The sequence below is a fragment of the Pagrus major genome, chromosome 6 (genome assembly GCF_040436345.1).
Source record: "Pagrus major chromosome 6, Pma_NU_1.0".
Classification (NCBI taxonomy): Eukaryota; Metazoa; Chordata; class Actinopteri; order Spariformes; family Sparidae; genus Pagrus; species Pagrus major.
The window spans coordinates 21435297-21461125 of NC_133220.1; the positions used below are offsets into that span (position 1 = coordinate 21435297).

Sequence of the window (25829 nt, forward strand, 5' to 3'; positions counted from 1 at the left end):
GAAGGTTTATTTTGCAGCAAGACAAAGCCCACAAATGTGAAAGTTACCAGCTAAACACGGATGAATAACAAACAGCAATATTAATGCCCTACAGTGGTCAGTGTCAAGACTTTAATCCTATCTATTTGTGGCCGAACATGAAAACTGCTGTTCACTGACAGTCCCCAGTCAGTGAGAAATTGTCCACATGTGCAAAGCTGATACACTATGTTATAGTGTATTATATTCAAACTTTTTTATTTTTTTATTTCCAGAAATTTGCATTTCTAAGCTTGCACACTGATATGAAAGAAGATAAGTGTGGGGGAAAAGCCTGAATATATCCACTGTGATTCAATTCTGTAAAATAATAAAATATTAAAAAATGACAGAGGGGTGGGAGATGATGGTTAAATTCTTTAAATAGGCACTGTGTACGTGTGTGCGTCTAAATGCGTGCCTCAGTGTCAGCCAACGGGATAGTTAAGCTGGGCACTTTTTCAACTGCTATTACTTTCCATAGCAGGCAGCTGAGTTGGAGGTGAGAGGCGTCTTGTACTCCACACAGTGCAGCAGATTGCAGGGATCTTTAGACTCAAGGCCTCTTTCCCTCAGCCAGCTTCAGATCCAGGACCATGGCACAAACGGCTACCGTCGACCACAGCAAACTGGGAGTGGGTCGGGCCATCGCCGTGCTGACCTCTGGAGGAGATGCCCAGGGTGAGTGGAGGGTTTTCAGGGGTGGCATGTGAGTGCGGGGTGTCAAGATGGGGGATGTGTGCTGTTTGTTTCCCTCAGCAGGTGGCTGTGAGGATGTGTGGGAAGTCACTACTCAGCAGCAGCGTGTAATGACAAATGAAATATTTGAGATGCATAGTGAGTCAGAAATAAGTCAAATTTTGGTGCCTCTTGAATAGTCATTGGATGTCAGACAGACAAGTACTGTAGTTGTCATATATCTAGATATTGTTGGTGTAGTATTAGATTTTTTTTATGTTATTGACATTTTCAAACAAATTTTTGAGAGGCTATAGCGCCAGAACAAAACTGCTTATTGAAAACAAGTTCCCTTTTATATAAAATTTGACTACTCATACTTTTTCTAATTACTGTTTTTAATACTCAAACGACTTCTACAGTGCAAACAAGCTATCTTAGCTCTCTATTTGACTGAGCGGACTTTTTGGAGAAGGGCTGCATGAATTCCTTCATGTAAAGCTCAGGACCACAGCATGAGTCAGACTCTCCTCTGACCTTTAACTTGATGAAGAATATCTCCACTGTGACCTTTGGGATGTGTGTCAGTGACCCCACACAACCTTGTGGTGTCTGGCAGAGAGCTGTCTGTCCATCTGAACTTAGAGACGAAGTGTGTAAATGCAAAACAGCACAGCTTGCTAACCCTCACCTTTCTTCTTTTTCACTCTCCAGAAGACATAATCCTCATTACAACCTCATCTTTTTAGTCATATTTATATCCAAATGTCTTCTCTTGGTTCCTTCCTCCAAATATCCATATCCAAATGTCTTCTCTTGGTTCCTTCCTCCTCTCTCCTTCACACTGTATCTGTTATGAGGGCTAATTTTAGAGGCATGACCTTTCTGTCATGTGTTTGTAAAGTGGTGAGGTGGAGTGAGAGGGCCGGCCTACTCTTGCTGTCTCTCCTCTCCTGGTTTTCACTGTAAGTGGAGATGCTCTTGGCACCCTTGAAGCTAATCTATCCACTTCTTGTCCTTTAAACAACCCGCTGAGTGTTAAGAGTGTAGCCAGTGGCCCAGCTGCTTTTCCTGTAATACAAGCTTGCCAATAACACTGACAGCTCAACTGTTACCAACAATGACATAACAGTCAAATAAAATGGCACACTAGTATCGTTTTTTTATTGCCCGTCTGGTGCTCAGCTGCTGCTGCAGCAGGTTGATTTAAAGACGATAATTTGTTTCTACATGTACTAAATTGTAAAAATTCCACCCAAGTAAAAGGTGTTCATTTAAAACTTCATAATGTTATACCTTTGAACACACTTTGACACAAACAAAAGACTACATTTGGAGAATGTTTGCAGAAATATGAACATAACCTAATAAAATCTAATTACAATAATATTATGTCATTATTTCCAACACTATTTCCTCACTGTTCCATTTATTCACTCATGTGTGATTGCTATTACAAGTTTCTCATATAATTAAGGGCTAGCGTGTGCACTGTGTCTTCAGGTATGAATGCAGCTGTGAGGGCCACAGTGCGAGTGGGACTCTACACTGGAGCCAAGGTGTATTTTGTCCATGAGGTAAGTACAGCCTTTTGTTTGTTTGTTTTGAATATTCCATTAATCATTTAATCTTTACAATGTCAGATCACATCCTCAACAATAGGAAGACTCATAATTGACCTCGCTGCCATACCACAAGTGGCCACTGGGCAAAATTGGAAGCAAGGCTGAGTGGCACCGTTGTATCTAAGTTCTATTAAAATATATGGTCACCACATGAACACAGAGCGGTAATCACCAGACATAGCAGCAAACTGGAAGATCCTGCTCGTCTTCGCGAGCAGAGAGGACCGCCTCTTTTTGGAGTTTTCTGTCCTGATTGGATAAAGTGGGCGGGATTACCAGAAAATGTATTTTCTCATTTACTGCATGAGCAAGGGAGGAGAGACATGGGTTACTGACCAAACACTCAGTGATTACTGTTGAAATATAGAGTGATTTAATACTTATTTTAATAAAAGATTTATCAGTTACAGCAGCTATGAATGCAATGAATGCTCATAACAGAGACCATTTTTTTCTTACTTCAAATTAGTTACACGATTTGCTTTTGATCAACTAATTATTTAATCACTATTCCATGACCTAGCACACAGAATCAGCCTTACCAAATAAAATCATCAGACATGCAACATGCCAGAGTAAAAATCTGCCCGTATCATTAAGCCTGAAGCTTCTTCCCAGCAGTGAGCTGATGTGGTGTTGTGTTTCTGTTTGCTGACAGGGTTACCAGGGTCTGGTGGATGGAGGAGACAATATCCGCCCTGCTACTTGGGAGAGTGTGTCAATGATGCTGCAGCTGGTGAGAACAGGCACAAGGATGCAAAAGCATATTCATCTGCACGTTTATCATCCCCACTCTGTTTTTAACTTGTGATCAGGTGCTTAAAGTCAGTAAGATGAATGATCTGTGTAACTCTAGCAGGTCTGTAGCATTTACAGTGCAGTTATGTAGGTCAAAAGGCCATTTAAATGCCAAGGTTCATTAAATAACAAGATAAAATAGTCCTTAGCACTTAGGTTTCAGGTGACCCTATCACTCCTCCTTAGCAGCATCCTTGTGATTCTTGTTTGGTACTGAAACTCTTCCTCCCTTGCCTGACATCAGGGTGGGACTGTGATCGGTAGTGCCCGCTGTCAGGATTTTCGCACCAAAGAGGGACGCACCAAGGCTGCTTGCAACTTAGTCAAGCTGGGCATCACCAACCTGTGTGTGATTGGAGGTGATGGCACTCTGACAGGTGCCAACCAGTTCAGAACAGAGTGGCCTGAGCTGCTGGCAGACCTGGTCAGAACTGGTGAGAGTCATGACCCCAAAATTCACTTTTCTAAGCAACAAAACCTCATATGAAAGGTCTCATTCACATATGTGCTCTTCAATAATGATGTTATGGCAAAAATACTGTTAATTGTCATGTAAAGGACTTTAGTGGTAATTGTATCCACAAAGATTTCAGAGGCCAACACATGTTGTCATTTTCATCTGTGTTCAGGTAAGATCACGTCAAATGAGGCCAAGAGTTCCTCCCATCTCAACATCGTTGGCATGGTGGGCTCCATTGACAACGACTTCTGTGGCACTGACATGACCATCGGAACGGACTCTGCCCTGCATCGCATCATAGAGATAGTGGACGCCATCACCACCACAGCACAGAGGTATGCATGTAACCATTCATACATTTATCTAACGGACAGTCCTGCCATTCAATTTTAAGACTCTTGATGTGAAATGTGTCGTTCGGCAGTCACCAGAGGACCTTCATCCTGGAGGTGATGGGCAGGCACTGTGGGTGAGTACAGCCTGTGAGTGTGTGTGAGCAGGAGAAGCATGCTGGTCCCTTTATCTTTGAGGAGGCAGAAAATATGGGCTGGGGGGATTATATGGGATAGGATGGGAAGTTATATGGGATCTTTAAGAAGTTATCAGTTTTGCAAAAGACACTTGAACCCTCACCTATGACTCTTTACAGTTACCTGGCTCTGGTGACAGCTCTGGCCTGTGGTGCTGACTGGGTGTTCATCCCAGAGATGCCCCCAGAAGATGGATGGGAGGAGCATCTGTGCAGAAGACTGATGGATGTAAATGTCTTGTAATGCATTGTCTTCAATTACTTATTTGAAAAAGTCTGTTGATCTTAAAAGATTTTTTTTTTGTCCTTCTCAGCAAAGAGGCCGTGGATCCCGTTTGAATATTATCATTGTTGCAGAGGGGGCGATCGATCGCAAGGGTAAACCTATCACATGTGAGCAAATCAAAGAGGTCAGTGATGGCAGAGCAGCTCCAATTTACTGGCATATAGAGCGTATAGGCTCTTCACATGAGGCTCATAAATTCATAATCTCTCTCTCCAGCTGATATCAAAGAAGCTAGGCTTTGACACCCGCACCACCATCTTGGGCCATGTCCAGAGAGGAGGAACCCCCTCTGCCTTTGACAGAATCCTGGTAATACAACTATACATAAACGATAAAAATGTATCTTATTTCTTGTTAACAATGTGAATAAATACAAATGTACCTGCTTTTCCAAGTGTCTTCTTCTTGATTGTGATTCAGGCCAGCAGGATGGGTGTGGAGGCTGTGATGGCTCTGCTGGAGGCCACACCAGACACTCCTGCATGTGTGGTCAGCTTGTCTGGAAACATGGCTGTCAGGCTGCCACTTATGGAGTGTGTGCAAGTGGTGAGTCACATCTCTTCCATATGTGAAACAAATCTTCAGTTCGTACAAAATTAATAATAGAACAGGACTTCAACATCAAGTATTATTGAGCACTAACAAGATATGTGTTTGATATTTTTCATTATATTCTTAATGAACTCTCAGTTTCCTGTTTGTCTCTTCACCTTCTTTCCCATCAGACTAAAGATGTCACCATAGCCATGTCTGAAGGGAGATTTGATGATGCAGTGAAGCTCAGGGGAAAGTGAGGCATGCACTTTGTGTTATCCATTTGAGATTCTCAAGTGTTGTGTTGAGTTTCAAATGTCGTACGTTTCTGCTAAATCTTGACAACAGGAGCTTTGAGAACAACTGGACCACTTACAAAATGCTGGCTCATGTACACCTCCCAGACAAAAAGGTCAGGAACTATGGATGAACCGTCACATTCTTTAAGTCCAGGTGGAAAATACATGTATTCTGACAAAAATCTCTGTAAATGTGTCCATGCCAGAGTAACATCAATGTTGCCATATTAAATGTGGGAGCTCCATGCGCTGGAATGAACGCCATTGTACGTTCAGCTGTCAGAATCGGGATCCTGCAGGGCCACCAGATGCTGGCAGTGCACGATGGCTACGAGGGATTGGCTCACGGACAGGTAAATTGCAGCTACACACACGTAAACAACACAAAATGGCATGTACTTTCATGACGGTTAATCAGCACTACCATGTAAATGCATAGCCCACACATATGTCAGGCCACGATACTCTGTCCCTGCACAGGTTGAGCCTATTGGCTGGTCAGGAGTGGCGGGATGGACTGGAAAGGGGGGCTCCAATCTGGGTACAAAGAGGTGAGATATTTCAACAGACTACTCTGTTGATTGGTACAACAATAACAACGCATGTTTCAGTGTTTTTGAATATACTTATACTAGTCAATAACAGCGTGCAGGGTGTGGGGGCAGGACTCCATACAAACCTGGTTATTGGTTTGAGGATTACCATTCTGAAGCCTCGAGTTTAGTATTTCGGCCGTCACCATCTTGTTTTTTTTAGAGTCAGAAGTGACAATATTTGGGCGAGAGGGTGGGAGGATATCCTGATCGGATATGACCTAGAACTCGATGTTGCAAGTTAGCCAGGTCCCATAGAATACTCTGCTTCATCATCTATTTTTAGTCGAAATGGGACCATAATTTACAAAATGAACATCATTCTGTATTGAAGAAGACTTGAATAGTGATAGAACCATAGTGACAGAAACCATAAACTCTTTAGGCAATAACTCAGGTGAGAAGTAGGGCCATTTTTCTCATAAGCTTACATACACTCAGGCTTCTTTTTGCAACCAGTGGAGTCAAAAGAACACAAGTTTAAGGCAGTTCTGCACTGGTTTCTCTCTTCATACAGTCAGTGATAAAAACAAAGCAACCAGGCACCAGAGTGGAAGCATTCATCCAAGACGAGAATGGGCCAACTTTGAATATTGTGTTTACAAACCACAACCGAAAAATCCAACTCATTCTGCCTTTGACATTGAGCAGCTGTAATCTACTGTGATTCTGTGTTTTCCTTCCTAAGAAATCTGCCTGGTGAGTTCATGGAGGAGATCAGTCTGAGCATCACTAAGTTCAACATTCATTCTATAATCATCATTGGAGGTTTTGAGGTGAATGGCTGCATTATCGAGGCTATAATAAGCAATAAGTCACTTTACTGACATTTTATTTTCTCCTTCCTTTCTGTCTCTACTAGGCATTTACCGGTGGTCTGCAGATGGTGCAGGCTAGAGAGAAGTATGAGGAACTCTGTATTCCCATTGTGGTGGTTCCTGCTACTGTCTCCAACAATATTCCTGGATCTGACTTCAGTGTTGGAGCTGATACTGCGCTTAACACTATAACCATGGTAAACTTCTTGAAGATCACAAAACAAAGACCAGATTATCTAAAAAAAAAAAAAATCTTACTCACTGTACTCTTCTTCTTCTTTCTTTCTTTTTCTCTTTTTCAGACATGCGACAGGATCAAACAATCTGCTGCTGGCACCAAGAGAAGAGTGTTCATTGTTGAGACTATGGGAGGACACTGCGGCTACCTGGCAACCATGGCTGGGCTGGCATCTGGAGCTGACGCTGCTTACATTTATGAGGAGCCTTTCAACATCCATGAACTGGAGGTCTGAGCCATTGAATGTATAAAAGAAAGGAGAGCTAAATGATAACGTACATCAGTGAGGACTATTTCTAAATTCTCATGGTTGATTTGTTTGTAGATGAATGTGGAACATCTGGTGGAGAAGATGAAGACCACGGTGAAGAGAGGGCTGATTCTGAGGTTTGTGGGAATTCGTGTCATTTTATTCTCTCATCATCTTTCAACACCCAACAGCTCACTGTGGTTTAATATCTCATCCAATATTCCACTTTTGTTTCAGAAATGAGAAATGCAATGCCAACTACACCACAGACTTTATCTTCAACCTGTACTCAGAGGAGGGCAAGGGTGTGTTTGACTGCAGGAAGAATGTGCTTGGACATATGCAGCAGGTGGGACACTAGACGCAGATAATCAGATTCATTATCTTTGCCACCTGACTCAATTTCATAAACATAATTTAACATATCCTTTGTTTTTAGGGTGGAACACCAAGTCCCTTCGACAGGAACTTTGGCACCAAGATGGGCATCAAGGCTGTGTTGTGGTTGACTGACAAGCTGAAGGAATGCTACAGACATGGTGAGGACATGACCTCATTAAAAACACAAATTGCTGTATACAGTTGCGGGATGACCTCCTGTGCTTCCTGTGCTAATGTATACTATATTTTTTAACCCCAAACCTCCAGGTCGTATCTTTGCCAACTCTGCTGATTCAGCCTGTGTGCTGGGCATGAGGAAGAGAGCTTTGGTCTTCCAGCCTCTGGCAGAACTTAAGGAAGAAACTGACTTTGAGTAAGACTTCATTTCTGTCCTGAATATTTATTTTCTTGCCATTTATTCTCCCTCTGCATTGTTTGCTAACATGTTCGCTATAGAGCTTATAGACCCTTGTTGTGAGTTTACTTGGAGTCATTCTGCCCCCTAGTGGTCCAAAATGATTTAATCCAGCTTTAATTGAAATGTAAATGATTTGATTACTGACACTTTGAGAAATGTATTGTTATTGTTTTCACTTTCCTCTTTGCACTGACAAATGTTGTACTCGACAGACATCGTATTCCAAAGACGGAGTGGTGGCTAAAGCTGAGGCCCATCCTGAAAATCCTGGCCAAGTACAAGACACACCTGGACACCAGTGAAAAGGCTGCGATGGAACACGTCATCAAGAAGCGAGGATTAGTTCCTCAGTAGCATCTCTTGTGATTATTCTTGCCATCAGAACCTGACATGACCTGAATGTCTTCTGTTCAAGTACTTTAAAGTCTGTCTCTGAAAAGTGCAATATAAATAAAGCTGATAATTATATCCCCGAAAAACACACAGCGACTCTCACAGTTATTACTCACAAGTCACAGAGATGATTGTTTTACCAGTAACATCCACACCAAGTGTGAGGTAAAGACTGACGGTTTTGTATGTCTTTTTTTGGAGCAGTCTCCATCCACAGATCATTTCCCTCTGTGCCTCTATTATCATGTAAAATCTAAACTATACTCTTATTCAGTCATGTCCGACCCCAGCTTTTTTTTTTTCCGTTTCCATTCTTAGTCAACTATACACACTTTTAATGAGAAATCAAGAAGCTCCCACAGTGCCTGCATTGTAGATCATTTTGTCAGACATGCAGTGATAAAAGTCTAAATTTACATCCTCTTACTGGGGTTAGAAATGATTGCATTATTATAAACCTGGACCCTATTCTTTATATTTTAACAAGTGAATTTGAATTATGTTTTTGCTGGGAATTTTCTTACAATTTGTCCAGAGCTATTGGTGAGACTCATGCTTACAGCTCAATCAATACGCTAAAAGCAGCTGAGTGAGCTACAAGGGTGAAGATACATTACATTAAGTCTATTATTAATCATTGTTTGCTCACAATTATTACAGCTTTGTTAACGTGCTCCCTCAGCTGTTGAAGGATCAAACTGTCGGAAGTCCTCTTGAGATTTTAGAGTAATGAATCGGATAGCAGTGGGGATTTCACCAATGTGCATAAGATAGTTATGAGGCTATGGGAACATACCCTTGATAATATTATTCCATGAACATTCAGTCCCTTGAATTGAGGGGATATTTGTTTTTTATTTTTATTGTTTTATAAAGGTTATCTGAGTGGTGGATCCCAGTGTTGTAGTGTGGTAGTGTGGACCTACTCCCTCTAGTGGACATGTTATTCACAATTCAATTTCCTTTTTTTTTTCTTCAGCGAACCCCTTGCCAACATTTGCTGCTGGCTATTTGGGATTTGCAGTAAAAGACATCTGCCCAATGGAGCCTTACATATTCTACTTCTGTACAATAGTGAATCACAGTTATTACTGATAAACAGAAACAGTCTATCAAAAAAATCAAATAGGTGAACAAATCTTTGCAAATATACTGTTATAAAATGCAAAATAATGATGGATTGCAACACTGGCAGCAATTGGATCCTTGATTCCACATTATTATATCTGTATTAGCTGTGCACATTTTAACACCCTTTGGACACAATTTACCCAATTCCTCGATCGCAAAATTGTAATTTTTTTCAAATACTGCTACAAATTCTTGATTGAATTCTGCAATTTGACCTCTCCACACCAGGATGTTAACACTGTTGTTTTGAGTTTGGCTTCACATTTGGGACTGATGTCTTTCTGGGGAAAAAAACAAACAAACAGAATCTTCTCCCATCATTTTTTAGGACCATTGACCAATTGTTTTTAATCATTACATTTTAATTGTAATGTCTTGTGTCACTGTAATTTACAGTGCTAGATGTGGCTGACTTGTTATGCTATCATAGAATCAAGCAGATTTTTATGTGGTTTGAAGGGACAGTGGAAATTAAAAACAGAAGGTGCATTTTGGTATGATTATGACTAATAATTATATGCAATAGTTAAGTGTAGCGAGTAGAGTACTGTGGAAACAAGAATCCACAATTCTCCAAACCTGTACAATTCCAAACCCCTACTTGCTACAGTTAAGCTACTGTTTAGTAAATGGACATTTTTTAGACCATCATAAAAGCACTTAAAACATTTAATATCTACCTCACCAGGATCTCAGGTGAACTATTTAATTCATGGTGTGGAAAGTGACGTCACTTGTTTCTGGGAGACATTCTGTGTAGACATAGTTTGCTCAAATGCAAATGTACACTTTAAAACATGTATTTATTTAATGGTTTGACGATGAGTTACTACACTTACTTATGCCCTGATTTGTATCTGCGTGTCCGAGGTTGGTTATTAAACTACAATACCCACAAGTCCTTGTATTTCCGGGTAAAAGCGGATGTGCTGTCGGATTGGCTAGCAAACACTTTTCAAAAACAGTGCGCGGAGGGTACAGTTTCCATGATGGCTGAGGATTTGAATTTTTTAACTTAGATACACAAGTTTCGCATCCACCATGCCGCTGCTGAATTGTGTTTTTAAGGTCAGAAAGTGTGTCTTTTAGCTGCTGTAAATAAAGTTGTTGCTACAAAGGTCTCCTGCTTGAAGTAAGTCACAGCTCACTCTCTCGGCTACGTTCGCAGACGTTGACGTTAGTTGAACAACGTCATGTTGTGGCTAACATTAGCTAACTTAAACTACTCGCTTTGTCGATGTTTACAATTAACATGAGCAACTCTTTAACTATCGTGTTTTCCACAGCTGTCGACATGAAGTGTTTGAAGGTGGACGAATACATCAAGCGGACCGCTTCTGTGAAGGAGACGGAGCTTTTACTTCAAGAGTTGGAGGTTAGTTAGCAGAAAGACAGAGCCTGGTTAAAGCACTGCCTTTAAAATAACATTCACCAGTAGTAACTGACTTTAAATGACCCCTGTTTCATTTGATGTGTTAGAACTAGACATGCGAGATTTATAGTTAAGTGTTTGTGTACGCATACAACTCACCTTGTATCAAATGTGTCACTGAAATTTGTAAACTGATTTTGTTCTGTTATGTACATGCGACATCTATTGTATGTCTGTCTGTCCGTCCTGAGAGAGGGATCTCTCTTCTGTGGCTCTTCCTGAGGTTGCTTCCCTCTTTTTCCTCATGTTAAAAGGCTTTTCTTTTTTTAATATGGCAAGTTTTTCCTTGCTCGAATCGAGGGTCTAAGGACAGAGAATGGCGCTCACTGTACAGATTGTAAAGCCCACTGAGGCATGATTGTGATTTTGGGCTATACTGGTACAACTGGTGATAACTATAACTCTGCCTTTTGAAGATCTGAACCCGTTTTGTTATTACATTTTGCAGAGTTATGTGAAGAGTCGACCAGGCCTTCAGGGTCGCACACTGTGTGACAGGGTCATCAGAGCCTGTAACCATCATCTCGGTGCCGGATCCCCTGACTTTGACCATGTCAGTCAGTTGGTGCGGCTGGTGGAACTTTCCCTACATGGCTATGATATTTCTACAGCACTTGTTGCTCAGAGCAGTCCTCTGTACATGGAAAAGATCGTTTTCCATATTGTCAAGAAGCTAAGCTCCTTAGAAGCTCACAGTCTATGCAGCCATGTAGCTGGGTTGCTGTACAGCAGGCTAACCCCAGTCCAACAGGTATGTATCACTTCTTTTTACAGAGTTCATATACATGTGTTGTATAGGAATGCACAATATATTAGATGGATAAATTATTGGCCGATAATGGGAAATTTGTATGATTGGTTATTGGCCAGTAATTAAATGATAGCCAATGGAATCAATAATACAAAGCCAAATTGTTTTCAATGACTCATGAGCACAGGATCTACACACTAAGATACAGCAGATTGAGAGAGAAAAAGAAATATAGAAATAAAATATAATTTTGTAAATCCCACCTCTACACTATATGATTGCTTTTTCAGTGTCGGCATTAACAAGGTTACCACTGTTGTATGATCCACAGGCTGAGGACTACTGTGTCCTTGTGCGGAGCTGCTTCTCAGTGCTCTGGAACGGACTATCTGCCACCAAAAACGAGAAAATCTTGAATCCCCGTGACAAACTCCACTGCCAGTTGCAAGCTCTGAGCTTCCTCCTGTTGTTGGACACAGAAAGTGCAACTCCTTCAGTCTCCAAAGCTCCCATATACACAGAGGATTCCATCACTGAATTTGAGAGTAGCTGTGGAGTGATGAGCAAGGATGATGCTTCTTTTCTCATCCAGGAAATGCAAACGCTTTTCGACAAATGCTGGATGGGAGTTCAGCGTGGAGAAGAAGACGGGTCTAAGCAGTCTGCTGAGACATCAAGTTTATATGTGCTTTCTGAAATGGTGCTGATTGTAGTGAAGGTGCTCTGTAAGGCTGGCCACTATGATCAGGCCTCCAGCTTTGTGAATGAATTTGAGAGCAGGTTCAGAAACTGTACTGACTGTCAGTGTACGGCTGCGGTACTTGGAAAATGGGCAGTAAAAATTCATACTACAATGAAGGCTGGTGGAGAGAGTGGCCAGGCTTTGACAGAGTGTGCCAGGGCCTTGAGGTCTCTTTCAGCTGACCTGGGGGAGCGAGAAGCTCATGCAGTTCTTGAAGGTTGCGGACTGGTTGTGTGGGCTGTTGAGAGTGGCTACAGCAAGGGATTGAGCGCACCCGTGCTTCTGTCTTGGTTTTCCTTTCTTGAGGAACACCAAGAACGCATATTAAAGGTGCTAAAGAAGGTGAGTGACGTTACTGACCAGGAAAAGGGATTATCTCAATCATTCCCTAAAATTTGAGTGTTGGATTTTCCAATTGCCAATTCAAGTTATATTCTTGAATTTGTACAGATTGCTAACTTGTGGTTTGCTTTCTTTGTAGCCTTCTACATGCCAGGCTGATGGCAGCAGACTGCAACAGGCCCTTTGCTTCAGTATTTACCAAGGCTTCGTATTTGCTTATGAAAGCATGCTGGCATCACAGGTGAGGCTGCTTCTGTAATGTCCAGTTTTGTGATGATTATAGTGATGACAGAACTGAAAATGAGACAGATGAATCACATTGTTACAACATGTTGCCGCAGTTCCAATCTCTTATATAGTACTATATAATACTGATTGTTATTTGTCGTCATAGCTGGAGGACAGCGACACACTGGACAGAGTACTGCTGTACTGCCAGGCCACAGCTGGACTGATGATGACTGAACTGCATAAACTGTCAAGTGAAAACCTTCTCATCAAAGCAGGTGATTACAGTCTAGATTATTAATGTTATCTGCATACTTGAGCAGTGCTCAACACATAATGCTTTATTAACTCTATCCTTTGTTTATTTCATTTTGTGATTACCACATGTTTTGCAGTGGTTGCTGTGAGCAACTTAGCTTGTGGATTGTACAATCGGCGTCTCTATGACCAAGCCTTCACACTAGTTGAGATCCTCTGCAGGGATCTATGCAAGAATTGCCCTGTCTCGCTCTCTGTTGATAGGGTAAGTTCTTTAAGTGTGTTTTATTGATCGTGCACCACATAAATACACACTATACATCATGAGCTTGGAAACTGGCATACATAACCTCACCTCCCAAATTCTAAATAGGTTCTGCAGATAAGAGATGTGTAAACTTGTACAGTCATCTGTTTTGTTATCATATGTTTTGGCTGCTTAGTTGAGCCGACCCTTCATGCTGGCTGTGCAGACGTCTCGGCGGGCCGGACAACTGGAGCGAGCACTGGACTGGGTGATCCTGTGGCTGAAGGCTCTGGGGGACAAAATCACCACCCATTTGGCCGAACCGGTCTCTCTATGGGTGAAAACTAAGACTGACGCAGCCCGCAGCTCTGAGGAGGACATTCGTCTCAGGTGCAGACAGACTTTTGTTTTTTATGTTCCCCTTAAGTTGTCAGATAACTTAATAGGGTATCAATAGAAAGGAAATTAACAACAGTTGGCTTGGCCTGTCCCACCTGTGAACAGGACATTACGTGATGGTTTTGGTCCTGATGTCCCTGATGAGCAAGTCATGCTTTGCCTTTTGGAGGAAGAGCTGCGTGCCTATAAGGAGGTGGCAGGGGACACGGCCCAGGAGCGTTACAACACTCTGTGTGATCTGTTGGACATCTGCCATGAGGAGAGCTCCCACACGCATCTACGTGCTGTCTACCTCTGTGAGATGGCCCAAGTTGTGTGTTACCAGGATTTCAGTGAACAGACTGACTGGTAGGAGCTTTTATACACATTATCATTACCATTGAGCCCACTGTCTCATTGTTCAGTATGTTTAGGGCTGGACGATATGCTAGAAAAACCATATTGTGATTATTTTGACAGACAGCTTTGATTGACAATTAGTGGGAATGACAATTTTTGCATTACAATTTTCAGTTTCCTTTAGTCTTAAGGACAAGATTTTTAGGCCATGGTGTCTCTAGAGCACGACAGTACTTCATTGTAATTCTGTTTAGTTTAGCCACAGATTTTATCTCTGTCAAAAAATTGCAACTTCTGTGATTTGGATATCGCACTTTCGATAATATTTAAATTTATTGTGCAGCCCTAATAATTGTCATTTGTAAACACACAGTGCGGCAGTTGATTTTACCCATGAAGCTTTACGGCTACTTGAAGAAGAACCAGAGACTCCAGAGAACGCTGACAGGCTGAAGGATGACAAGGCCCATGCTTTACTTTGGCTCTATATCTGCACTCTCGAGAAGAATCTTCAGGAGGTGAGCTCTATCGGATCTTTTAGGAAATTGTACATATTTTTGTTTATTTTGTTTCGTTGGTATTTGTTAATGAGAGACTCGGTGTTGAATTTCTAATTTTCTAATGACAATAAGTGAGTGAAACCAAAAGTAATAGCATGGTAATATTGATGGTCTCAATTTTTTTCTTAGATAAAAACTAATGTAAGAATAAATATTAGACTGTTAAGCTGGTCTAGAATAAAGTTTGTTGTGTTGTGCTTCATTCATGTTGCTTGTGTGCTTCTTTTTGTGTAATTTTTTCCCCTAGGCCATTGACAGAGACAAAAAACAGCGAGAGTTGCGCGAGCAGACACGCTCTGTGGCCAATCCGATAGGAACCAATGACTTTGATTATGAAGACAAGCAGACAACACAAGACAGCATCCTGGTCTATGAAGGCCTGCATTTCAACCTGGCTTCAGAAAACAGTAAGAACCCCCTTTATCATATCATCAATCATCCTACTGTGGACACCTGTGTTATACGATGGCTTTTCTTATACCATCTGCCAAGTACTATTTTTGTGTCTTATCAAAAAATGATAATGTTCATAACTTGCTCTTTCTGTGAGGGATTAATAGACAATAATTTTTATATTTTTTCCTTTTTAAGAGTTGTGTAAGCCATTGGAAAAAGCACTGGATGAGTGGTCCACTCTTCTACAGAGTGGAGTCCTGCCTTCTGTCAGAAACTCCAAACAAACCTGTAGCTCCATTGCTATAACAGCTGCTCTCTTCAAACTTATGGGAAAGGTAACAACACAGAATGTAGTTGAAGTCACAGAGGGTCTTTTTTGTACAGTTTTTACTTTCTCCCTTCAATACAAACTGGATGTTGAGTTATATCAAATACATTACCACTTCACAGTTTATGAAGAATTATATGAATTGGAGATGCGCATTATAAGACTTGGTTTGTAAAGAGAATATCAATGTTAAATCAACCAAATTGTGGTGATTTTTTTTCCCTAGATGGGCATATAATAATGCAGAAAACAATCAATGTATAAACATAATTAGTTTGAGAAATAATTATTTGGAAAGCAAATACTTAAGTTTGAGGGGATACTGTAAGAAAGACTAGGTGTGTAAAAGGTATGTTGTTGTTTATCTTGCTGTCAGGTTGTTTTAACTAGTGTTCACATTAGTAATTAAAGAATCTGTGCGTTTATCAAATCTCCTCTTTCTCTTACGTAGCCTCTGAAGGCTTTGGAAGCTTACCAACTTGCAATTGGACTTTCACGTCAACTTGCTGATGCCCACAGATGTGCCAGCTCCTTCTGTCAATCGGCCAGTATCCTGCTGGATATGGGCACAGCTGAACTGGCTTTGGTAATGCACTTTTGCAATAAATATTTCTCGCAAACTTACAATATTTCACTTCATGTACTATATCTCACTTTGTTGATTTTCTGTTTATTGTGCCATTTTAGGCCCAGCTAGAGCAAGCAGAGAAGTTTCTCACCTCCGATTCCACTGCCGAGGGACCTTCTTCTCTCTCTATGTTGGCCACTCTGCTTAAAGCTCAGTACTGCTACAGCACAGGGCAGGTAGGTAACATGTCTGATACCAGTATTTCTCATATTGTTGCATTTTGTTTCCTGCAATAGCTGATTTTTATCTATTTTCCCCTTTCCTTTTTGACCATATGTCAGGTGGATCGTGGGCTGCTGTATCTGTGTGAGGTGCTTAAAGAAGTGAATGAGCAGAGGCAGTCAAAGAGCTGGTACTTGTTGCGTGCTCGGACCCTCCAGACTTGCAGCTCCTATCTGAGTTTAGACACAGCTGCACTACCACAAGCACAGCGAAGCCAAATCACACAGCATGGTTAGCTAAAACATTTGCTACACTCATATAACCAGATGGTTTTCTGTTCTAATTTTGCGTTGTGAGAATGTGGAGCCAATGCTTGTTTGTGTGTCTCAGGTCTAAACAGCCCAGACACTGCCCTGTATGAAAGTCTGAAGCTTCTCTGCAGCCTGTTAGTGACTTTAGTGGGGAAAGGCCTATATGGGACGAACGGCAGCACCTCAGACGTGCGCTTCATCGATCAAGGTATGTTTGTCCACACACGGACTGACAATGCATGGAAAAGCTGCTAATACTGAACTAATACTTAATGATAGTTTGTTTTAGCGCTGTACACTATGTTGATTCTGGTCTGTGAACAGGAGATAACCTGGTGCTGAAGTGGCAGCTTCTCTCAGAGCTGTTAAACTGCTCAATGAAGATGGTGACTGTGAGGAGCAGCTCTGGGGCCATCAATGACGCCAGGCTCCAATGCCTAGAAGCTCTCAAACTGGCCATCAAGTTGCAAGCACCAAGCCAGTATGTACATGTACATCATAGTGGGTTAGATGTAAATAATGGGTCAGGGTCCAAAAGATGACAGCTTATAGTGGCCATTCTTACATATTGTTTTCTGTATTGTGCAATGCTAAAACTGTGCATCCTTTATGTTCTGTGTGCTGTTAAGTTTGATTAAGTGTTTAAGCTTATTTATTGGACCAGAAAGTATAGCCGTCTTGTGTTTGGATTAAAAAATATGTTATAAAAGTGTGTTAAATGAAGAGTTACAGTCCGCTGCAGTCCAATACAATCTGCTATAAATCCTGACTTTATGAAGCTTATTATGCATTTCATGATTACGGACTGTGTCATACAGGTGCTTATTCAACCCTAATTTTTAAGGCTGCACTTTGTGGTGGCGTTGTTGGATTGCTTTATATTTTATTTTTGCAAGGCCGATAACTTTACAGTGTTAGATTGTACATGTGCAACTGATTAAAAATGGGTAATATACATGCATACATATAGAGTAATGCTGTATTTACACTACACTTATAAAGTCCCAGAACACGCAATAAATAAGATCAACATAAAGTCAGAGTTGTAGTTTAGTTTTATTGAATTCAGCCGTTCTGTACTAATTGTTTTGTCTTTTTTCTTTTTTTTTTAGATGTGCTGAGCTGTTGGTGATGAAAGCTGAGTTGGAGCTGATGCAGGGGGAGAGAGAGGAAAGTGGAATGGATTTAGACAAAGTCAGATTCCTTCTCGAGCTTTGCACAGGTCTGTGAAATGTACAAATTCAAATAGGGTCAGACATTGATTCAATATAACACATTTGTATTGTGAAGATTTGTGTGTTTGGTTTTGTATTTCAGAATTATGTTGCTCATGTTCATAGTTTGAAGTAAGACAGTAAGTTTCTGTCTTATGTGTGAAGACTATTGTCTGATGTAGTACACTGACATTGCATGAGACAGTGTGTCCATTTCCTTGAGCTGCTAAATGATTTTTTTTCTTTTATTCAGATTATTCTGATCAGGTGCAGAAGGCAGAGGTGAAAATCAAACCTCGGAAAGGTCGTCCAGCTCAGAAGTCTCAGTCTCCACTTCCCAGCATAGAGGATGATTTTCAGAGCATCCTGAGCACTAAGTGGATTGCCAAAGAACCTGTAGTAAGAGATCTGACTAGCTCTCCACCTCTCAAAGCCCAGCCGCGCCGCTGGCTCTCCTCCCTGGAGCATGGCTCTGACTGCCAGTGCCCCTGCTGCTCTGAGCCCTGCCTGGGTCGTGCCACTGCTCGCTGGGCAGCTGCACAGGCTGATCTGGTTCTCCAGCTGGATCCCAACGAAGCTAGAGTCAGTTTGAAACTTCAGTCTGCAACATTAGCCCGCTGTAAGAGTGTTTCTGCCAAACTTGGGGCAAAATTGGCTAAACTCTTCCCCATGTGTGGGCCTGTCAAAGGCTTCTGTAAACCCTCCCTGATGCAAGATGTGGTGGGCCGTGTGTACCTTCGCATGGCCCTATCTGGGCTGGAACCAAGACATAACAAGGTCTGTGGTATTTGGAAAGTACTGGAGGCTGGCTTAGCATTTGTTAATTCCACCCCCTCTCCTGTGCTAAGATCTGTGAGAGCAGGTCTAATGGCAACCAAAGCTATAGTGTCACTAATTACCTTGGCTGCCAAAAAGGGCTGCACACCAGAGGAGCTCTTTTCAAATGCTTGGACTTGGAATCCGCCAGAAGCGGATAAAGAGCTGAAATCAGACCAGAAAATTGTGCCTCCCTCATCTTTGCTCAAGAAGCCCAAAGAGTCCATTAAAAACACAGATGTTCCTGACAAAACAAAGGAGGCAAAGAAAGTCAAGGTTGTCAAGCCCAAGATCCAAGTGACAAGTTCTTCAACCAAAGCAAAGGGACTGGTTCCGATGACACCAGTGATGGTTAAGTCAAAACCCTCTGGGGATCAGGGCCCTTTTGATTTTAACACAGTGGTACCTACTTTAAGCTTTACTCCTGTTCAGAAGGTGAGAGCCCCTGTCTCAGTGCAGAAAGCATCAAGGACTGCTTCTAAGCTCCAGTTTCAGGTGTATGAAGAGTTGTCGCCAGCTCGAGGCAAAGCCCAACCTGTTCCTGCTGCCCCCAGACGGGCAAAGAAATCACACTTCAAGGTAGGCGTCTAATCAGAGCAGAGGGTTTATTGCTGCAAAAATATACAGCTTTCATGTTTTAATGAACAATGGCTTCCTCTTTGATATGTCTATGCAGGTGGAGTTTAGTGATGAGAGTGACACAGAAGCCAACTCCCAAACGGAGCCCAAAGGAAAAAAAGAAATCCCTAAAAGGCAAACCACCACAAGAAGAGCTGCCCAAAACAGCAAGACGGCCCCAGATCCACCTGCAGAGAAAGTCCTACCAAAGAGGCAGGCCAGGGGTAAGAAGAGCACTGCAGTGCCTCGGGCCACCTCCTCTGAGGATGATGAGACTTTGGTCCGTCAGGCTGCCTCGACAAGAAGAGGAAGAACCAGAAGGGAGCTTTCAAAGGCAGAGGCAGATTCAGTGGAGGAGCCGGACAAAATGAGGACCATTGAGGAGGAAACCACAGAAGTTCTGGACGTTAGCATTGAGCAGCTGAGGACATCGGACACTGAGACTGAAGATAATCCTGCCTCAAGTAAAGATATTGGTGTGTATTTTGTTCACATGGTGAAACATTAATTAGGGGAACATAACGTTCTTATACTTACCTGGCATTTGCACAAATGACCATAATTCAATTCTAAGTTTAGTTTATATTATCAATCACACCATATTACATATTAAAGCATGTTTTGGGAACTATGACAAAACCAGAGAGTATGTTAGAGGTGTTGAATGGCAGGAAATATAAGAGACAAATGGTAACAATGATAGGCATTACAGTACAGATTGTAAAGCCCACTGAGGCAATGTGATTGTGATTTTGGGCAATATAAATAAAATTGATTTGACAATATCTAAAATATTTTGATGATATGCCAGAGCTCTAATCTCTTTCTTGACTCTCTCCGAACATAGATTTTGAGGTGTTGCGGAGGGATATGTGTCGTGATTTTGAGAGAGACGACTTGTCTGAACTGAGGAGCAGAGGTCATCTGAGAGAAGGTCCACAAGCCCACCTGTCTCATTCAGACAGCAGGCCAGGTGAGGATTTACACAGCTACACTCAGTTGGTCTGCAGTGATACTGTATCTTGTGTCCTTTCATTGGAGTGTAGCTCACAATCTGTCTGTGATAACAAAAAGAAGATTTTTTGTGAAATATTGTAAATAATCTAATACTTTACAATATATCTGTTTTTAAGCAGGAATTGATCATGAGCTTAATTTATGGCATTGTGAACTAGCTATAAACTGTTTTTATAGTGTATAATTTGGGCTACGATATCAAAATTTTCTTCATCTCCTTATCCACTTAAATCTATAATTTCTCTTTTTTTCTACCCAGACAATCTTTCTTTGGAAGATATTCAGTCTTTGCTCCACTCGGCCTGGTTGTCCCTTCAGCACTTCCCCTCGCCCTCCATCTACACGACACTATGTGCTCTTCTGGCTTTGACCATGGGACAGCAGGATCCCATAACTACAGCAATGCTGCACTCTCAGTCCTTGGGCATCACAAGTCGTCATCGCACAATCAGGCATTTAGCCAGCAGTCTAAAGTAAGCATATGCGTTGTATAGGTCTGTAACTAACAATTAGTTTAATGTGTCGATTATTTTTGTTTGATTAGTTGTTTGTTCTTAGAAATATCAGAAAAACGTTGAAAAGTGTCACAAAGGAGCAAAGAAACCAGAAAATATTCACATTTCAGTAGCTGGAATAAGAGGATTTTTACTTTTTCTTTCTTAAAATATTATTCAATCCGATTATTCAATTATCAAAATAGTTGATGATTAATTTAAAGGTTGACAACTAGTCAATAACTCGTTGCAGCTCTAGTGATTTATGTGTACGGTTGGGCTAAGATATCTCAAACCCAATTAAAGCACTTATTTTGGCCTCTTTCGACTGTAGGCTGAACATTTTTTTTCTCTGCTGATGGTATTGGTAATTGTGTTCAAAATGTGTTTTAACAGAAAGCTAAGAAAGGTGTCCAGTGAGCTCGCAGACAAGATGGATGCTCTGACTCTTGAGGATCTCAGTCTGAGCGAGTCCAAGAACTCTATGGAACAGATGTCGCAATTGGAGAACATTTTCTCCTTCCCAACTGCTGACTCTGCTGCTTTCCCCAAGAGCCACTGTCAAGAGTTTATGCAACAAATTCAACACCTTCCCCCAGGTAAAATATTCAGTATTCAAGCTTACCTGCTTGACATAAGCTGAGCAAAAGCAGAATGCTAATTGCAGTATACTAATGTAATATATCCTTTCTCTCTGTGCATCTTGTACAGGGGTGACGGTGTGTGTGATATCTGTGCTCGGAGTAAAACCTGGTGAGATGGGTGATAGCATCATACTGTCGCGTCTTGAGAAGGGATCTGCGCCAGTCACTGTTCACATCCCCACCTCAAAACAGCAGGTACGGTAAATGATATAGAATCATAGCCACAATCTGAATCCAGACAGTGTAAATGCTTGTGGCTTTAGCAATATGGAGACAGTACCCACTTTAAAATCTTGCCCTGCTCACATTCTTTGTCTTTCTGTTTTGCAGCACCCCATGAGTTGGCTGGTGCAGGAGATGGATAGTATTCAGGTGGAACAGAAGGTTGTGAGCTGTGTGTCTGAGAAAGCCAAGTGGTGGGAGGGCCGCAGGGCACTCGACTCTCGAGTTGAGGTAAGTGGAGAAGAACGACTGTACTGCTTGGGAGTCAGAATGACTGCATTAATTATTCAACGTTATTTACTTCCACTCAGACGCATTGACAAAGAAAACATGATACTGTAAGAATATTGTTCAAGTTTTGACTAAGAAAAATCACTTAAAGGTTTGTAAAAATCTCCCATGTTTCTTTCAGCGGCTGATGAAGGAGATGGAGGGATTGCTGGGATGCTGGAGAAGCTTTCTTCTCCCACTTTCTTTGGATCCTGAGGTCTCTAATCAGGCTCGACACCTTTGCAAGTCCTTGTCTGCAAAGGGAGTGACAGTCAGTGAAGAGATGTTGAAGGTATGTGGCTTTTTTCACTCTATACCTTTTTAGCATCAGAATCTGACCTTCTATTCTGTCCTGGTCTCAAAGCGGCCGCGAAAAGGAAAAGACAAAACAACTCCCGCTTACACTTCTGACTTGTGTTTCAGGCCGTGTTGTCTGCCTCTCCTGTGCTCTCCCAAGAAGACCTTAAAAGATTCGCTCTGGGAGTTTCTCCACAGTGGGACATGGAGTGTGACCAGCTTCTTCGTGCCACTGTGTCCCGGCTTGCTGGCAGAGACGAGCCCCGCGGTCATGTGGTTCTCATCCTGGACAAGGTTGGGTTCATCATCTCTGCTGAATACTTATTTACCTGTAGTCTGATGTGTGCACAGAGCCGCTTTTTGAGAGAGAAAATGCATCCAAAGCACCGTTTTGTCCTTTGTATGGTAGGATAATGCTGAAATGTACAACCTTCTCTCCTGTTCCCTTTTGCAGTACCTTCAGAAGCTGCCGTGGGAGAGCATCTCCATCTTAAGATCTCGCTCTGTCAGCCGAATGCCGTCTCTGCACTCACTAATTGGACTGAGCATTCAAAAAGAGGTGAGATTAAGCTCTTTATGCCCTGTGGTGCAGATGTAAGTTACTTCATGACAGTTAGGTTCAGTGATGGTTATGGATACTCTTATTACTTCCCCTGTAGACCGAACCTCAGTCCATCCTGAAGCAAGGTGTGGATACAAAGCAGGTGTTTTATGTGCTGGACCCTGATGCCAATTTAGGAAACTCTCAAGACCGATTCAAGGAATGGTTCAGCAGGTGAGACCAACAATCAAGAAAAACACTCGATTTGTCTGAAAGTTTTTCTGTCGCTGGTCTGTTTTCTTCCCATTTACTACATTATTGTTTTCATTAAAGTAATCTGGATTGGAAGGGTGTGTGTGGAGCTGCGCCTGACTCGGGTCAGCTGGAAGAAGCTGTTGCGACCAAGGATCTATACATGTGAGTTTGTGACAATCTTGTGTATCCTGATATGGAGGGGAAATGATAGTTACACTTCATGACAAGGCTAATTGTTGAAAGTTCATTTAAATTCCAGTATTCTGTCATATTTTTGTACAAGATTTATTTGATATTAAGCTCTTTGATTAGATAACCTGTTTTACTTTATATCCACCCTGTCCATGTCCCTCTCACCTTGAACTGCTTTAGTTACGTGGGTCACGGTGCAGGTGCACGATTCTTGGACAGCCAGGCGGTCCTAAAGCGGCAGATGAGAGCAGCCTCCCTGCTTTTTGGGTGCAGCAGTGCTGCTCTGGCAGTTCGCGGGGATCAGGAAGGACAAGGCATCATCCTAAACTACCTCATAGCAGGCTGGTGAGATATCTGTCTTTACTGTTTGTTAAAGATCGGTTAATACTATAGAAAGAAAGAAGGGTTAGAGTTGTTTTATATCTTGATGTGGCAGATCCACAAACCTGAATTTACCAATTTTCTTTATTCCTTAGTTACATCTCAGGATATTGTCTTCACAGATTTGTGAGACACAAATCAATGTTTTTGACTGGTCTGAAAAAAAACAAGACAGCAGCCGCCAATCTGTTTTTGTTTTTGTTTTGTTTGTTTTTTTTGTGAAAAACACAATATAGCGTTACAAGCAATGTAAATGTTTATTCAATCTATGATGTGGAATAGTTCAATTTCAGTGAAAGTTGTGGAGGTATATTTAGTGATTCTCCTAGTGCGTCTGTCATGACTATTTCTTTTTTGTTCCCCCTCCTTAGCCCCTTTGTTTTGGGAAACCTGTGGGATGTGACAGATCGGGATATTGATCGCTTCACTAAAGCCTTGTTGGAGTCCTGGTTATCTGCTGGGTCTGGTGCTCCCCTCTTGGATTATATGGGCCCGTCACGTCAGGCCACACACCTGAAATACCTCATAGGAGCTGCACCTGTAGTCTATGGCTTACCAGTCCACCTGCAGTAGTTGGGCTGATGCACATAAGCTCTTCCTCAAACAAGCTATGCAGTATCTATTATTACTTCAGCAAACAAGCTGAAGGACATGACTTTAACTTGAAGTTGTCCTCCTTGTCCTCCTTGTTTTTGCAAGATTAAAATATACTGCGTTTCCTTAATTTAAACCAATGCTTCCATTTTTTATACCTATAGTACTAACTATAGTGTAAATGATTTTAAATATCTTGCTATTTTTTGAATGGACTTTTAATCTGTTGATTGAACGACAATTTATGAATAAATGTGTTCTCACATACAGTCGGTGTCTGCATTGTGGAAATGACTTTCTAATTAGGGAAATGCCTTTACAGAACTTTTTTTATTATTTATTTACATTGTCAGAACAAGAAATACGTGCACGGAGTATGTGCATCTATCATTTGAAACATTTTTTTTTCCTGTGGAGACAAGTTAGATCTTACACAGCATCTTGATCTTGTTCTTACAATAATAGTATATCTTTTTTGTGACAATGTATTCTCATTGTGACTTCCTTGACTTGAAAATGTTTCTTTTAAATTGTATGTGTAGTTTATGGCTCAATCCAAAGGGATCAAAAAATGATTTATCTCCATTCACTACCAAACAGTTTTCTGAAATAAGGTCCCAGGGGGCAAACCGGAAGGTGCATGACTTCGGCTCTCCTACAGTCCTGCTCACCATTATTGGCACCCCTTCATTTTTTGCATAACCTCTACAGTATCGTCAGAAATAAATGGAAATGTACCAAATTTATATCATCAGGATCTTTTAATCGGAGGTCCAAAGTAATTTAACAAAGAAAATTGTTTTTTCAACTTACATATTGTAATTTCAAAGAAGAAACAGAAAAAACAGCATGTGCAGCAATAATGGCACCCCTCTTTAATATCTGGTTGCACACCCTTTGGCAGTGATGACAGCCTCCAAATGTTTCTTATACGCTTCTATAAGCTTCTTGCACTTCTCAGCTGGTATTTTCTCCCACTCTGTCTTTGCAAATTGTTCAAGCTCTTGAACGTTTGCAGGTTTCTTTTCCCCAATGGCAGATTTCAGCTCATACCAAAGATTTTCAATCGGATTGAGATCAGGACTCATGGCTGGCCATTTTAAAACAGTCCATTTTTTCCTTTTCAACCATTCCTGCGTGCTTTTGGATGTGTGCTTTGGGTCTTTGTCTTGCTGGAGGACCCATGATCTTCGACTCAAACCAAGTTTTCTTACACTGGGTAGGACATTTCACTCTAAAATCTCTTGATAATTCTCTGATTTCATGATTCCTGTGATACGGTCAAGGCCTCCAGTACCAGATGCAGCAAAGCAGCCCCACAGCATTATGGATCCTCCACCATGCTTAACTGTTGGTAGGGTGTTCTTTTCCTTGTAGGCTTCATTGTGTAGTCTATAAAAAGCTGTGGGTGTGCATTGCCAAAAAGCTCTATTTTTGTTTCATCTGTCCACAGAACATTTTCCCAGAAGGATTGTGGTTTGTCCAGGTACTCTTTGGCAAAGATTAGTTGTTCCTTTTTATGTCTTTTCCTCAGCAGTGATGTCTTCCTTGGCCTTCGCCCATGAAGCCCTGTTTGGTTTAGTGTGCGGCGTATGGTACTTGTTGAAACCATGACTCCAGACTGTTCCAGATTGGCCTTCAGGTCTTTGGATGTTTGACGTGGTGTTTTTTCCACCATTCGCACCAACTTTCGAAGACTTCT

General features: G+C 41.6%; 2 protein-coding genes across 5 annotated transcripts; both read left to right on the forward strand.

The window, feature by feature from the left end:
• Nucleotides 1-491: 491 nt before the first annotated feature.
• On the forward strand, nucleotides 492-8404 carry pfkmb (phosphofructokinase, muscle b). Of its 2 annotated transcripts, XM_073467764.1 has the most exons (22): nucleotides 492-699; nucleotides 2200-2273; nucleotides 2980-3057; nucleotides 3364-3553; nucleotides 3749-3914; nucleotides 4004-4048; nucleotides 4229-4337; nucleotides 4423-4518; nucleotides 4611-4703; nucleotides 4815-4940; nucleotides 5120-5184; nucleotides 5277-5340; nucleotides 5434-5580; nucleotides 5708-5778; nucleotides 6509-6596; nucleotides 6683-6835; nucleotides 6941-7105; nucleotides 7202-7263; nucleotides 7364-7475; nucleotides 7566-7665; nucleotides 7775-7880; nucleotides 8138-8404. In XM_073467764.1, exons 1-22 carry the CDS (start codon nucleotides 615-617, stop codon nucleotides 8277-8279), a joined length of 2337 nt encoding a protein of 778 aa, XP_073323865.1. In that variant the 5' UTR covers nucleotides 492-614; the 3' UTR covers nucleotides 8280-8404. The 2 variants fall into 2 exon arrangements, with proteins under 2 accessions (XP_073323865.1, XP_073323864.1); XM_073467763.1 differs by having other exon boundaries at nucleotides 615-699; nucleotides 6683-7105.
• Nucleotides 8405-10425: 2021 nt separating this feature from the next.
• On the forward strand, nucleotides 10426-24329 carry espl1 (extra spindle pole bodies like 1, separase). 3 transcript variants are annotated; one of them, XM_073467449.1, is made up of 32 exons: nucleotides 10426-10581; nucleotides 10736-10824; nucleotides 11330-11632; nucleotides 11964-12716; nucleotides 12856-12957; nucleotides 13111-13222; nucleotides 13340-13467; nucleotides 13646-13839; nucleotides 13954-14196; nucleotides 14561-14705; nucleotides 14995-15154; nucleotides 15339-15478; nucleotides 15923-16057; nucleotides 16159-16275; nucleotides 16381-16552; nucleotides 16652-16780; nucleotides 16897-17053; nucleotides 17685-17794; nucleotides 18040-19181; nucleotides 19279-19696; nucleotides 20068-20193; nucleotides 20497-20710; nucleotides 21128-21330; nucleotides 21443-21570; nucleotides 21706-21828; nucleotides 22010-22159; nucleotides 22291-22458; nucleotides 22619-22723; nucleotides 22824-22939; nucleotides 23039-23122; nucleotides 23333-23497; nucleotides 23905-24329. In XM_073467449.1, the coding sequence occupies exons 2-32, from the start codon at nucleotides 10744-10746 to the stop codon at nucleotides 24104-24106; spliced, it is 6525 nt and encodes a 2174-aa protein (XP_073323550.1). In that variant the 5' UTR covers nucleotides 10426-10581; nucleotides 10736-10743; the 3' UTR covers nucleotides 24107-24329. The 3 variants fall into 3 exon arrangements, with proteins under 3 accessions (XP_073323550.1, XP_073323552.1, XP_073323551.1); XM_073467451.1 differs by having other exon boundaries at nucleotides 19279-19684; XM_073467450.1 differs by having other exon boundaries at nucleotides 10426-10517.
• The last annotated feature ends 1500 nt before the right edge of the window (nucleotides 24330-25829 follow it).

What these genes read in the sequence shown, in the direction of transcription:
- pfkmb (XM_073467763.1), top strand. Translation starts at nt 615, where the DNA reads ATGGCACAAACGGCTACCGTCGACCACAGCAAACTGGGAGTGGGTCGG. An exon ending in CATGTGAGCAAATCAAAGAG is followed by an intron (nt 4,519 to 4,610) that starts GTCAGTGATGGC and finishes CTCTCTCTCCAG; the next exon opens with CTGATATCAAAGAAGCTAGG. An exon ending in TCATCATTGGAGGTTTTGAG is followed by an intron (nt 6,597 to 6,682) that starts GTGAATGGCTGC and finishes TGTCTCTACTAG; the next exon opens with GCATTTACCGGTGGTCTGCA.
- espl1 (XM_073467449.1), top strand. Translation starts at nt 10,744, where the DNA reads ATGAAGTGTTTGAAGGTGGACGAATACATCAAGCGGACCGCTTCTGTG. An exon ending in AAACCTTCTCATCAAAGCAG is followed by an intron (nt 13,223 to 13,339) that starts GTGATTACAGTC and finishes CATGTTTTGCAG; the next exon opens with TGGTTGCTGTGAGCAACTTA. An exon ending in TTCAAGGAATGGTTCAGCAG is followed by an intron (nt 22,940 to 23,038) that starts GTGAGACCAACA and finishes TTTTCATTAAAG; the next exon opens with TAATCTGGATTGGAAGGGTG.